Source organism: Melitaea cinxia, chromosome 22 (assembly GCF_905220565.1).
Source record: "Melitaea cinxia chromosome 22, ilMelCinx1.1, whole genome shotgun sequence".
Lineage (NCBI taxonomy): Eukaryota > Metazoa > Arthropoda > Insecta > Lepidoptera > Nymphalidae > Melitaea > Melitaea cinxia.
Genome location: NC_059415.1, coordinates 11,601,789 through 11,617,289, shown reverse-complemented (window position 1 = coordinate 11,617,289; position 15,501 = coordinate 11,601,789). Strand labels below are relative to the sequence as shown.

The 15,501-nt window shown below is 37.9% G+C and overlaps 1 protein-coding gene across 1 annotated transcript; it reads right to left on the bottom strand.

The window, feature by feature from the left end:
- Positions 1-10,223: 10,223 nt before the first annotated feature.
- On the bottom strand, positions 10,224-12,260 carry LOC123664624. Its single transcript, XM_045599143.1, has one exon. The coding sequence runs from the start codon at positions 12,258-12,260 to the stop codon at positions 10,224-10,226; it is 2,037 nt and encodes a 678-aa protein (XP_045455099.1).
- Between the last annotated feature and the right edge of the window lie 3,241 nt (positions 12,261-15,501).

Sequence of the window (15,501 nt, the reverse complement as noted above, 5' to 3'; positions counted from 1 at the left end):
ATGTGTTTTTGGATAGTTCATGTGTGCTAGTACTTAAGTTTTTTCAAGATCACGTCACCTTTTTGATTCCTGCATATAGCGGATATTCATTTTCATACAACTTTTTTCTAGTCTGTTTTTACTTTGTATAAGCTTGTTTTCCCATCTCGTCTCAAGAAATATGTAAGGTAATTTTTTCATAGTTTAAATTGTTATATTTGATGTCTGATGCAATCATTAATCTCGGCCGGGCAATTATAACTTTTTATCATTATATAATGAAGAACCCTTTGCCCAGTATTAAGACATGTACATTATATGTTTTAGTACTAGTCCGTTATTATTTTGGAATCTCCACTCTACTTCCTTCCGACCACGTTCACTTAAGACCGCATATAAGCCCTCAAGGGTCTGTCTGTTTTACCTCTAATTAATTCCACAGAATTTCTAACTATTCCAAGCTAATGTAATAACGATGACTTGCTTAGTGAAAGAGTATAAACTTGTTTAAAAAAAAAACAACTGCAATGCAGATGGATAGGTATAGTACATCGATTCGATTCAGCCTGTATCATCTCACTGGGGATAGGCCTATTCCTCAATGTAAGGGAAGGATTGAATTTAAATCTACCACGCTGCTCTATTGATCTTTAACTAATATATACTCTACTATGAGTAACGATCACTATATGGTGTACATGATAACAACCGGGACCGACAGCTTAACGTGCTCTCTGAGGCACGGTGGAGAGTCCAACAAAGACAATAGCCTGAATACCATAACATTACCTATGTTAGTAGTAATTAACTAGTAAGAAAAACAATGAAGTAACAGTTTTTAAAAGTTGTATATAAATCTAATACGATTATAATCGGCTCGGTACTAATCACTGTTAAATAGAATTAAAAAGAATCGAAGAAAATAAAGTTTTGAATTTATATCGTTTTCTTACTCTCTCGATATCCGATTGAACCAGTAATAGTTCTATCGGGAAAATAAAATTATATATATAGAAATGTTGCAAAAAATCTACAATTCAATTCAGATGTTTAATAATATTTTTAAGCGACTTCCAAAAAAGACTCTCAGGTCACGGAGGTTCTCTATTCGATTGTATTTTTTTATGTATGTTAACTCAGAACTTTTGACTGGGTTGAAGGATTTCAATGTTTTTTTTTTTTGCAATTGAAAGGTGTTACGTGTCATGTGGATAAGGATCAGATCTCAATTAAATAATTGAGATTGAAAGTGAAGTCCTTTTCATGTTACTATTTTTTTACTATTTTTTCGTCGACCTACGTACCGCATAACTTGTCACTAAGTATACCGATTTTGATGATTCTTATTTTAATCAAAATCTAATGCTTGTTTTGCAGTTCCATTAAGATTTGATCTCGATTTGATGACTACTTATTAAGTAATCTTTGATAACGCGTATTTACTTGACTAATTTTTCGTCTACTTTCGTTGTATTACTTATCGATGTAATTGAAGTTGGTTTTTTTTGCGTTTGTGAGCAACCGCAATTATGTTTTAATATAATTTAGTTTATGTGGAAATAAAAAAGTGAAACAGATTTTGTTAATCTTTTCTTAAATTAGTTTCAAAGCACTAAGTGTAAAATATAATATCAATGTAATTAATATTTCACAGTATTTTTAAATTTCAAAATATAACACGTGCGTGATAAAATGTCAGATAAGTTATTTCAACAATGTTTTAGTTGATCATTTGCTTTTATCTACAAACAAGAGATGAATTTTTTAACTAATCTCGCACTTTAAAACTTAGTAACATTTATCCGATTTATAGTAAATCCGTGACCATGGGTGTCTTCATCTCGGCTTAGCAGCAGGGTTGTTTCAGGGCAACTTCACACCTTTGTTCTCAACAGTAAATATAACTAATTCTTGAATTAGATCGTTTTCTAATGTTTGCGCAAATTTCACTTATTATAATGATACAATTTTTTTCCGATTCTATCGTAGTTTATGTATAGTTTTTTAGATGCGCGACGCTTCGGATACTTTAACAGCCATTTCTTCAACATTACATATCTAAATTTTTTCGCTCTGTATATGTATTGTTATTGATTATTTCTATTAGGTAAAAAATAATTTATTAATATCCGATCGCCATTTTTCGGGTTTTTGGATAAACGTGTAACTCCATGATTCTGACACAGCGCCATCTATCTTCCTTTTTATCCATGTTGTTTGAGCCTCTTCAATACATTGATTGTATTTCCGATAAATTGAAGTAGAAATATCGGCATTAGTACAGTTCTTACTAGCGAAAGATTACGGTCACGAGTACCAGGGCCAAACCAAAATTCTGGCACTTATAAATATCAAAGATAGTTTATTGACTCTTTGAATTGGTCTGTTATTTATCAGCAAAACTAACTAAAACACAGAACAATCTCTTTTAACTACATAACCGTAGTGAACATTATAGGAACCTTTCATTTCTATGATTATATAAAATATATTGCGTACCATTTGCGAAAAAAATAACCACAATAATATGAGATAAGCATTTATTAAAAATAATGACAGTTAAAAGTAAAAATTAACATTCGAAACATTGGTCCAATTATTGATAGAGAGAGTTACATTTTTATTTGGTACATTGCGTATTCCTTTTTCAAAAAGATGTATAATGCTTTATATACAAACTCAATGGTGTAAACACAGATGTAGTTCAGTATAAATTTCGGTAAGTATTCCAAATTTAAATCACATTCTCACCCTAGAGAAATTCAGTACAATTTTCTTTCCCTGTTTTTTACAGATTAAAAATGACTATTGTTATGTTCGCTTTTTGTGGCATAGAATGTCACTTTTTTGAGCAAGTGGTACGAAAATATATTTACTATGTGAAATTAAAGCAAAATTTACTGTAGGAAATGACAGAGAAATAATACAGCTCCCAAGAAGTACTCCCATTGTGAGTAAGATGTACAAAGCTCTAGAAGACGTGCTGTGTTGACAGCGGAATTAAGTGGGTAACGTGTTTGTTGATCTTAGTGCTGCAAATGTACATACGCTACGGTATTCGCTTACCAGGTGGATCGTACGATTATTTGCTTCACCGAATTTTATATTAAAATAAAAAACCGTGTGGTGTCGTGGAACACCAGATAGGAACGAAGTTCCTTATTATAAAATATTAATTTCAAGTTCTATTCGAAATCATAATAAAAATTTATTCGGGTATAAATTTTTATTATGATTTTTGTATCGATAAAAATTATAAATACTATATTATAAAAATGTATATTAATTATCGAATGATATAATAATAATAGCAAACTGTAATAATAATAACAGTAATCACGTAGACTATAAATTAGATACTGTATAGCCAACATTCATAGACTATACATAAAAATCTTACGTTTTTTTTAAACGTTACGGACGTTTATTGCTGGCTAGGACACCCCTCCGGACTCCATAAGGAACTTCGTTCCAATAATTTCTAAGAAAGCTTCCAATTTTGTTATAAATATATAATTTCATAAATATACACATACTAAACTTTAATATTTACGACGCTGTCCGTCGGGATGTTTATATTTATTTATTTTTAGTCAGCCTACGAAAGATTTATTTCTTAATTGAGAATACTAAATGAAGTTTGCAGAAAATTTGAGAAGTCAATTAGAGATAACAAGGTTTCTTAGGAATTACTTAGAGATTTATTTGTACGATATTTAAATTTATATGACTTTTTTTGTTTATAATGTATGTGCTTATTGTGTATTCGTATTTTGTTACGGTTATTTATTACTTATATTGACTTTATATTGCAACTGGTCCCTTGGTGTAGTTGACAGTATCCTTATTACCTATGTGAGAAATGGGGATTCGATCTCTGTCCTGAGAAAGGGTTTAATTATCAGATTGATATACATAATCCAGCAGGCCACAGCAGGAATTTCCTGCTCAAAATATGGAGCAGCCCGACTGGGGTAGTACCTCGATCTTACGAAAATCAAAGCTAAATAATACTTTTTTCAAGCAGTTTTGTGTTCCAGTTGATGAGTAAGGTGACCAGAGCTCCTGGGGGGAATTGGGGACGGGGTTGGCAATGCGCTTGCGATGTTTCTGGTGTTGCAGGCATCTATAAGCTACGGTAATCGCTTACTATCGGGTGAGCCGTACGCTTATTTGCCGATCTAGTTGTGTGAAAAAGATTTTGAAATGGCAATTCAAATATGAATTCACACTCAACGGCCCCCAGTAGGATTTTCGCCTGTGTTGGGGTCTGAAAACATACACAATACACAAACACAAACGCCCAGATCACGACAAACATCTATATGGCCAATACAAATATATGTCGTGGGCGGAAAACGAACCCACGACTGCCAGCGCAACAGCCAGTATTGTGACTGCTACGCCAACGCGTCGTAAAGCACACTTAAAATTTGATCATCATTACAGCCTATACAGTCCACTGCTGGACATAGGCCTCCACAAGTTTACGCCAAAAATACGTGAACTCATGTGTTTTGCCCATAGTCACCACGCTGGGCAGGCGGGTTGGTGACCGTAGTACTACTGGCTTTGTCGCACCGAAGACGCTGCTGCCCGTCTTCGGCCTGTGTATTTCAAAGCCAGCAGTTGGATGGTTATCCCGCCATCGGTCGGCTTCTTAAGTTCCAAGGTGGTTGTGGAACCTTGTTATCCCTTAGTCGCCTCTTACGACACCCACGGGAAGAGAGGGGGTGGATAAAATTCATTAATGCATGCAAGCATAGCATTAAAATTTGATAATATAGATGTAACGAGTTTATATATACTAGTGGTCGCCCAGAGGTGGAAATTCGACCTTAATAAAAATTCAAATTAAAAAAAAAAAAAACAAAAATAATGAAAATAAATAACCTTTGTTTTTAACTTTTAATTTGACTACAGACTTTGACAATCAACAGAAGAGTGTAATATGCGTGTGTGTGTCAAATACATGGTAGTGTGTGTAATGTGTATTTGAATGATTTAATGTACTTTTTATGCATATTTAAAAATAAAATATGAGCATTCTGCACTCCCTCTCTATATAAACTATAAGTGTGCGAAATTTCATACTCCTTCGTCCGTGCAATTTTCGTAAAAATGGTTACAAAGTTTTTGCTTCACGTATTAATATATAGCGGCCATTCTCCGATTAGCAAATTTTTCGTGTCCGGGCTTGTTTAAACCGTAATATCATCATATTCAATCATGCACTTTTTTATATATTTTAGATAGCATCCGTACCTAGCTGTAAAAAAAATATTGGCTTCTGTTTTAAGTAATTAAGACTAAATTAATTTAACTTATGTTCAAAAAACCTCTGTTCTCTAATTACCGTGGCGTGTCCGCACACCAACTTAATCTTAAAACTTGCTTGTAATTTTTATAGCGTAAAGATTTACTTTGATCCATTCAACGTTTTAAACGATATTAAGCAGCGTGTATCGCATAACAAAATATCAACTCAATAGAACCAGTCTACAAATAATTATTATGAAGTAATCGTATGTCCAATGGAAACTTCTAATTACCGTAACATCTGCTGTTCTCGAGTGCACATCCCTAAATAAAAGTATTTGGCACATCACTACCGTACGCATCGCGTCTCCTCAGTGTGTGCCGAGGTCCATCAGCAGTTGTATGACTCTCATGTTAGTGTACCACCAATGAAGCACGTGAGTATATAATTACCGTAGCCTTGGTTAAAAACTTTTCTAATTACCGTTGTTCTTATTTTAATACTAGATTTTTAAGATAGACCTAAGTTGATCATGTAAATGGAGACAGTACTTTGGCCTCCGTACGTTGTAATAAGCTAGAATTTGTATACTGTGTCGGTTTTAAACATTTTTATGAAAATTTATCGTTTTCTAATTACCGTATACTAATTACCATATGTTTATAATTACCGTTGTATGAAAAAGTAATGCTTGTTTACCGCGGTTTTCGTAGATTATTATTATTATTGTCCGTAAATGTCTATATTATATGCTGACCATTCATCAAATTATTTAATTTATAGGATAGGAAAACCTAAAAAGACCAAAGAGGAAGTTAAAGAAAATAGAAGGCTTGCCGCGCGACAATGCCGAGAACGAATTAAAAATGCCCCTTTTTGTATTAGCAATCAAAAAAAAAAAAAATAAAGGAGAAAGAAGGGTACAATAAAAAAAAAATACTGCCTATCTGCGAAATGTCACCAAAAGCCGGAAGAAAACTCAAAAAAGAAGTAGAGAAAATTTCAGAGCTTACTATAAAAGACAAAAGGAAAAGGGAAAATTGAAAACAATCGAGGAAGAAGTGACCTTAGATATAGAGGTGCTTGATAACAATATAACAGATCCTCTTGAAACTTTGTCAGACCACATCTGAATGATTTATCATACTCGCTGCGCTAAAAGTACACTAAAAGAGTACAAAATTGTCCCGAAAATCCCAAATCCAAAAAAGAAGATAATCAGCAAGACGAAATTTTTCTGTCGACTTTTTTTGAAAAAGAATTAGTTCCCTTGAAAAAGACAACAAATTTTAAACCTTCTTTAACCACATCAACGCCGCGTCCATCTAGTGCTCTGTCATCATCTTCTACTGAAAGTATGTTATTTTATGATTAATCAATAATGAGCATTTGACCGAAAATAAAGATACAAGTGTGAATATTACGGAACGAGCGTCTTCCTTGTGTTCAACACTAACTTCACCATCTTCAAAGATAACTGTCGACAAACCGATACGTAAAAAATCTCACTCTTATTGTTATTTAGAAAGCATGTATAGAAAACAAATAAAGAAATGTCATATTTGAGACAAAACAATAGAGCTAAGAAGATCAAAAGAAAAGTACAGAAAATATAAAACACGCTACATCCAAAACCAAAACAAAGTCATGATAAAGAAATACAACCAAAGTATTTACATAATAATAATATAGGGACTACTGTAGAGAAAACCAAACAAGACGTCCAAATTTTTGTAGAGCAAGATGAGATCAGTCGCATTTGTCCTGGCAAGAGAGAATATATTTCAAGAAAAACGTGGCGTGAACTCATGTGTCTTGTCTTGTCTTGCCCATAGTCACCACGCTGGGCAGGCGGGTTGGAGACCGCAAGGCTGGCTTTGTTGCACCTAAGACGCTGCTGCCCGTCTTCGGCCTGTGTATTTCAAAACCAGTAGTTGGATGATTATCCCGCCATCAGTCGGCACTTTCAAGTTCCAGGGTGGTAGTGGAACTGTGTAATCCCTTAGTCGCCTCTTACGATACTCACGGGAAGAGAGGAAGTGGCTATATTCTTACTGCCGTAACCACACAGCATATTTTCTAATTACCGTTACATTAAATATAAAAATTTTCTAATTACCATAACCATAAATTTTTTAAGTCTCATTATCTAGAAAACCACAATTAACTGTTACATGCCAAATTCATTATTGAATTCGTATTTTTGATTTGTTTCATATTTTAATGTGTTTAAGTCAAATCAGTGAAAAATAAAAAACGTCACGGTAATTAGGCAAAGAACGCCGAATTGGAGAATGACCGATAGATGAATATGCTAATATTAACTTCATTTCATTTTGCTATTTTGTATCCCACATTCCATCTATATATGGCTCATTAAGAGTATGACGATTTTACATAAAAGCATATGAAATTATGTACCTAAATATAACAAGCGTATTCAAGGATACAAGAAGTAAAACTTTATTTATTACCTTACAACAAAGAGAAACTTATATGAAGCGCTTCAACTTTTTCTTTTATTACACGATAACAAAGTAAATAGATTATGTTTACGTAAATACTTATAGCTTGGGTTAGGAAGCGTATTAATAATGATATACACATTTTCATATACTCGAAGTTTTATATCTTTATTATTCTATTTTAACATATATATGTATTAATTATTTTAAAAAGAAATATATATATATATATATATATATATAAATAGATGGTACATTTCAGAGATTTACAAATAAAGAATAATGATATTTTTTATTCTACTTCTGATTTTTTAACCGGTATCCAAAAAGGAGGAGGTTCTCAATTTGATTGTATTTTTTTTTGTGTATGTTACTTCAGAAATTTTGTCTGAGTGGACCGCTTTCGACAAAAAAAAAAATTAATCGAAAGATGGTGCGTGTCATTAGGTTCCATTAAAATTTGTTAAGATCCAACAACTACTTCTCGAGTTATATCTAATAATGCGTTTTTACTTGACTATTTTTTCGTCGACCTACGTTGTATTATACCGTATAACTTTTTTCTAGGTGTACCAATTTCGATGATTTTTAATTTAATCGAAAGCTGATGTTCATCATGTGGTCACATTAAAATTGAGATTTGATTACAATTGTTTTAATAATCTTTGATAACGTGACTTGACTATTTTTTCGTCTAGTTACGTTGTATTACTTGTCGAAGTAATTGAAGTCGTTGTTTTTTTTTTGTTTGCGAGCAAATACAATTATTTTTATCATTATTCCTTAAAAAAACTTGACATAAAATCTTATAAAGATCTGTAAAATGACAACCAGTTTACGTGACAATGGAAATGGACGTTGGACAACAGTTTTACCTGATAACGTCATAAAGAAATGCCGATGAAAATTATTACATGTATATGAACAATTATTACATATGTTAATTATTATATATTTATTTGGTATTTGGTAGCTTTTAGATTTGTTTGGAGTTTACTCCTTAATAATCGATATTCATATAAGACCCCCGGTATGAAAAAAATATGAAGAGTAAAATCTATTGAACGAATGACCTCGTTACGTTTCTCGCAACGCCATCTATCGGATAATGATGATCAAATGGCGTTATTTGATTCGTTTATTTACCTTTTGTTATGGTATTAATCTTTTTCTTAGACTAATAAGCTTTTTTGTGCCTATTTAGACAGTCGATTTGAAGGAGTAAACTCCAGTCGTGCGTCGGAGATGAAACACACACGTTTTTTTTTAAATTTTTATTTCCTATTATTTTCAAGTTAAAATTTTAAATATTGTAAGTACCGTTAGTAAGCAATTTACTCTTTAGATAAAAATGATTGATTCATAAGTAAGTTCCGTCTTAAAACACGAACAAGCGGAACCGAATGTGTCAGAAGTGAAAATTTTATTTTCTGAAACTTCGTACAATGTTTGAATCAACATATGTTAGAGATGTGGAATATTCCGAGATCAACTTTAAAAATATTTGATAGTTGTGGCTTTCTTACGCTTTTTATACAATTTTAAAACAAAAATGTAAAGAACATCAAAAGTTGTATTAAAATTATTATTATTTTTGTTATGGTTGGCTAACCTTCACGACTTATGTCGGTCTAAATAAATACCCCGTCTCGTAACCCACGAGAAAAAAGGCATTTATATCCCTCCTATTCTATACGCGCACGTTGCGCGCCATTTCTTCTCCTTCCTCTACCTCTTCCTCGTCTTTGTAAATTGTTTGTGCTAGGTTCATGAGTTGTGTTGAGAGAGTGTGGTGTGTCTGCTAACTGCTGTGTGTCTGGTGATTGCTGCGTGTCTCTATCTACTGATAGTTGTGTATTTTGTGAAAGTGGGTCTTGTATATTGTGTACGAAAACAGTGTCTCCAAGTACTTTACTGAGTATGATTGTTGTATGTATGGCTGCTTGTTTCTGAAGAATGCTAACGTCAATGTTGCAATCTAGCTGTTCTAAGTACTTTTTTATGCTTTTAGCTACTACTCCTGTTGCTCCTATTACTATTGGAATGACAACCGTTTGTGTGTTCCATAAACGGCTGATTTCAGTTTTGAGTAGGTGGTATTTGCTTAATTTTTCAATTTTTTAATTATACTCCTAAATATTTATACCTATCATCTATTGCAAGTTGTTTGAAAGTTTCGCCACTCAGAAGTATGTGCCCACCACCTAATGCTATGTTTCTGTGTCCTGCGTTTAAATGTAATACGTTGCATTTCTCCAAACCAAATTTCATACCTATGTCGCTTGTAAATATCTCCACACTGTCAAGTAATACTTTTAAATTGGTTCTATTGTTTGCATATATTTTGAGATCGTCCATATATAAGAGATGATTAATCCAGATGCTATCTTTGAGTTTGTAGCCTTTCATTTCATACTTATTGAGTACAAATGAAAGAGGGTTTAATGCTAAGCAGAACAATAACGGAGAAAGGGAGTCGCCCTGGAAAATGCCGCGTCTGATATAAATCGGTTCGGTAGTTATTGACTCGTGCGAGCCACGGGCTTGACAGCCCGTGGCTCGCTGATTACTCGCCAGGATGGCATGGCTAAAATAAGAAATCTCTTAATCACAGGAGGACATCTATAGACATCAAGCAGCTTGAGAAGCCATTCGTGTGAAACACTATCAAAAGCCTTTCGATAGTCTATCCACGCCATACTAAGATTCTTTTGGGATTGGTGTGCATCCTCTAATATAGCTTTATTGACCATTAGGTGATCTTTACAACCCCTGACTCCACGGCGGCATCCCCTTTGTTCTTCTGAAATGATGTTATTCTTGTGGCAATGGTTATATAGAACGTTGGCTAATACAGAAGTAAGAAGTTTGTACATACTTGGTAAGCACGCTATAGGTCTCCAGTTTTTCGGGTCCTCGGTGTTTTCATTCTTAGGTACCAGTATAACTTTACCTGTCGTGAACCACTCTTCTACTGGCTCTGTTCCTGAGACTATGTTTGTAAATAATGAGGCCAAGTATTTGTGTACGTTGGTCAGATATTTTATGTAATAATTTTGAATTTGATCTAGGCCCGGTGATTTCCAATTGTGCATTCTACGTAAGGCAAATCTTACTTGGTCTTCTGTAATCTCCACTGAATCTACTGTATTTACTTCGTTTGACATTGTTTCTATTTTTTTAATCCAATTAGCTTCCGCGTTGTATGGTTGAGGGTTTGATAAGATTGATTTCCAGAATTCTTCTACATTTTCTTTACTCGGTATTTTTATATCTTTTGCGGTATTACTTCCCAGGCTTCTGTATAGTTTATGTTCGTTTTCGGCAAATAATTTATTCTGTTCTTTTTTTGTATTCATTTCTTCGTATCTTTTTATTCTTCCTGCTAGTGCTTTGATTCTTTGTTTGATGATTTCAGCTGTATTTTTATGATCATTTTCACTTCGTATATTGTGTTTTGTGTATAATTTGTCCCTGATTTTCCTCATTCTATTTGTATTGATTCCTCTTTCTATCTCTATTAGTTGTCCTAGCTCTTTTCTTAGTTTTTCTATTCTGATTTGTATTCGTTTTTTCCAAGGTGGATCACGCTTTGGTTTTATGGCTATTGTAGGTGCATACGGATTTTGATTATTGTTTACTATTAATGTTTTAGCAGTTGCGTACAATATGTCGTTTATTTCACGTAGACTATTATTAGTTACTAGTAGATTAGGTAGGTATTTATTGAGTGTGTTTAGATTTTCGATGAAACTTTTGTTTATTTTAGCTTTAGGTAGGAATAACCGTTCTTCAATGGGAATGTCTTTAATTTCAGCTAAAGTTTGTAAGAATTGTAAAACTATTGGTTCCTGATTTTCATCTACTACTATATTTCGTGTCAACTGGTCTATTTCTTCAGCTCTTTCTGTGGGTGTAGGTTGTGTGTTATTAGATGGTGGGTCACGTAGTGTTTGTATTTGAGTTATACCCGATTCCTCACTTTGAATGTGAGTATGTTCTATGTGGCTTGGTGTTGAAAAATGATCTATGTTTTCTGTAGTAACTATTCCTTCAGCTCTTTTTTGTATGCGGTTGAGAAGTTCTTGAGAAATAACATTTTGTTTGATAACTCTACGAGCTTGGTTGGCTAAAGTGTTTCCGTAAAATTTTAGGATTTTTGGATTTTCAGGGTTTCTTGCTGCAAAAAGTTCTTCTAATCTATTTATGTACCCGGCTCCTCCTGATCTAGCCTTGAAGTAGCAGCACATGAGTTCTTCAAGCTCTTCTGTTGACCACTTGCGTCTTCTGTCATCACTTACTGCTTTATTTGTGGTCGATGCAGATGACCCGGCAGAGTTTGTAGGCGAAGCCCTACTCTGCAAAACATCATCCGTCCCCTCCCTGCCCCGTTGGTCGGCTGTAGTATCTTCGGGTCCCCCGGCTCTCGCCCGCCTGCTCAGCAAAGAGCCGCTGACGGTTTGCATGCTGTCACGTCCAGCGTCAGCTCCAAACGTGCCCCGGCGCTCACCCCCGGGAAGCGGCTCTATACGTTCATCATTAATAAAACTCTCCATTTTACTGGGTTTACCTGAACCTTGTTGGCCGTATAAGTTTCAATTGTATACGTTGCCCGCCCCCCACGAGGTCTGATGGTCGACTCGGGCGTAAGGTAGGATTTTGGGGGGCTTATTATTATTATTATTATTATTATTATATATTATTATTATCATACTGAATGTCACTCCGCCCGCCCAATACATAATAGATACATATATTATAATAACTACTTATATAAATAATATAGTAAATTTACTTATACTTACATATATAAATATAAGCGGGTGGAGGAATACGCCCCGGCAGGGAGATCAAACGGCCGGGGGTTAGGGCTGTAGGCTGAGAAACCGGCGGACAATCCTAGCCGAGTCAAGTAACACCGCCTTCTGCATCCTGGCTGCGAGCGAACCGTCCCGGATCCCCAGTTGCCTCAGATGGTGAGCGAGGCTAACCGGGATCAAACCGTTGGCAGATATTACGATAGGGATTATTTCAGCAGACCCCACACCCCACATGTCGACAATCTCGTGCGCCAGATCCAGATATTTACGTTTTTTCTCAGTCTCGGCTTTCACGAGGTTCTCGTCATGCGGGACGGTGATGTCCACTAAAAATACCCTCGACCGTGCCCTGTCCATCACCACGATATCAGGCTTGTTCGCCAGTATCGTCCTGTCTGTGGCGATAGGCAGGTCCCAGTAGAGCCGGACTCCGTCGCGTTCGAGTACTGGCACCGGTGAGTATTGGTAATACGGCATCCTCTGTTCCAGGAGACCGTACATAAGAGCAAGCTCTTGGTGGAGAATCTTGGCCACTTGGTTGTGTCTGTGCAAGTACTCAGTATTAGCAAGCACGGAACAACCCGAAAGCACATGCCTGAGTGACTCACCGGGATGACGACAGGCTCGACAGAAGTCGGGAGTGCCATCCTTCAGGACGTGCTTTCGGTAGTTGTTCGTCTTGACCACCTGATCTTGTATTGCACAGACAAAACCTTCGGTTTCCCCAAAGAGGTCGCCGAATCGCAGCCACTGCACGGAGGCCTTACTGTCCACGTGTGGTGCGTGAAGCGCCTTGTAGAACCGTCCATGCAGTTCCTTCTCCATCCATACGGTCTCCCGGTCAGAGGTGCTCAGTACGACCGGTTTCTGCCAGTTCTCTTTGGCCAAGGCTAGGGGGGTTAGTCCTTTGTCACACATTGAAACGTCACCATGCAAAGCGCTGTCCCGTCTCGTTTCAAAGTAGGCCCTGAGGCTGCACACCTCGCGGCTATGCATAGTCTTAGCGCTTAACATGCCTCGACCACCACACTTCCGCGGGATGTACAGTCTCATGACCGACGACTTAGGGTGGTGCATGCGATGGTGCGTCATAGTTGTGCGGACTCTTCTGTCCAGGGCGTCAAGTTCGGTCTGAGTCCATCTGAGTATGCCAAAGGTGTAAAAGAGAGTGGGCATGACCCAAGCGTTATAGGCTCGGACCTTGTTGGCTCCAGACAAGTAGCTCCGAAGAACTTTTGTCAGCCGTCCAAAAAAGATTTCACAAACTGCCTGTTTCATGTCCACTTCCTTCACCCCTATGCATTGTGACATACCCAGATACCGGTAAGATTCAGCTTCGGAAAGGGTCTTGAATGATGTTAATTCGAGACTAAGCTGCGACGATTGAGTCACCTGACCCCTGTCCACATGCACGACCGCACACTTATCTACTCCAAGCTGCATCCTGATGGAACTGCTGAACTCCGTAGTGATTTTCAGCAGTTCCTGCAGGCGTGCAGCGTTAGGTGCCAGCAATTTGAGGTCGTCCATGTAGAGAAGGTGGGAGACTTTAGTACCTCCTCTCCGAAACTGAAAGCCTGTCCCCGAACGCTCCAGCAGGGTGCTTAGAGGGTTCAAGGACAAGCAGAACCATAGGGGACTCAGGCAATCACCCTGGAAAATACCCCTCCGTATCCTGATTGGGTCATCCGCACTCGTCAGTCGCTCGCCCTGGAGACATAGGATCGTGCTCCATTGCCCCATACATACTCCGAGGAAGTCTCGAACTGCCTGGTCAACCTTGTACAGCTCGAGGACCCTCAGGAGCCATGAATGAGGTACCGAGTCGAAAGCCTTTTTGTAGTCGATCCAGGCGGCCGAAAAGTTCCGACGGTTGCGTCTGACAAGCTGGCCCGCCACAGAGTCGATGAGAAGGAGCTCCTTTGTACCGCGACCGCCTCCACGACATCCGTTCTGAGCTGCAGACAAGATATTAAACTCACCAATATGTCGTGAGATCTTACAGCTCAGAACGGACGTCAGTGTCTTGTAGATGGAGGTCAGACACGTTATGGGGCGGTAGTTGGTGGGATCTGCGGTGTTGGTGGACTTAGGAGCTAAGTGAGTGATCCCGGTAGTGAAAAGGTTCGGGAGTGTCTTCCGATCTATTGCCTCTTGGTATTGTCGAGCCAAGGTCGCATGGCAGACCGAGAGCCCTTTCAGCCAGTAGTGATGCAGACCGTCGGCCCCCGGACTTTTCCAGTTCGGAGCCCGCCGGACCGCACCACTGACGTCCTCCGTAGAGATGGCGATTGGGTTCATCGGTTCGATTTTAGCACATGCGTCCTGAACCGCCGCAATCCAAGGGCCCTCCTCGTGCTCCACCTCCCCTGACCATATGTTGCGCCAGAAGGCGACGAGGTCAACCGTACTCGGTTTTAGGGAAGCAGAGCTCGATATCGGGTTCTCCAGCTTTCTATAGAACCTTTTCTGATCACTCACGAAGAGGCGATTTTGTCGAAAGCGCTCAACTCTCTCAGAGTACCTGCGAATGCGCTTTCCCCATGCCGCGATTCTCTGCTTCAGGCCGTCGATGCGCTCCGTTAGTTTATCGGCTATGTCAGGCTGATCGAGGCTGATGCCTAGCCCGTTGAAGGCCATTCTAACAGAGCGCACAATCCTTGGCCTTGTGTTGCCCGACCTGAAAGCTAGCAGCCTACCAATGAGGGCCCTGGCCAGGTTGATACGGCGTTCTATTCTCCTCTTCCAGGCTGGTACGTCGCTATTCTTATGAGTAGCGCGTCCAGACTCCTGGGTCTTGGCTCCGACAAGGCGGTGCACCGCTAGAGCGGCGCCGAAGAGAATAGAACCCGTATCCTCCAAGCTGAGGCTGCCTTCCAAATAGGGCGGCAACAGTCTGTTGGCTGCCTCAATGGCATTCCGCGTCGCGGCATTGAGGGGGAGGCGAGAGAGTCGCGGTCTCATTTCCAGAGGAGCG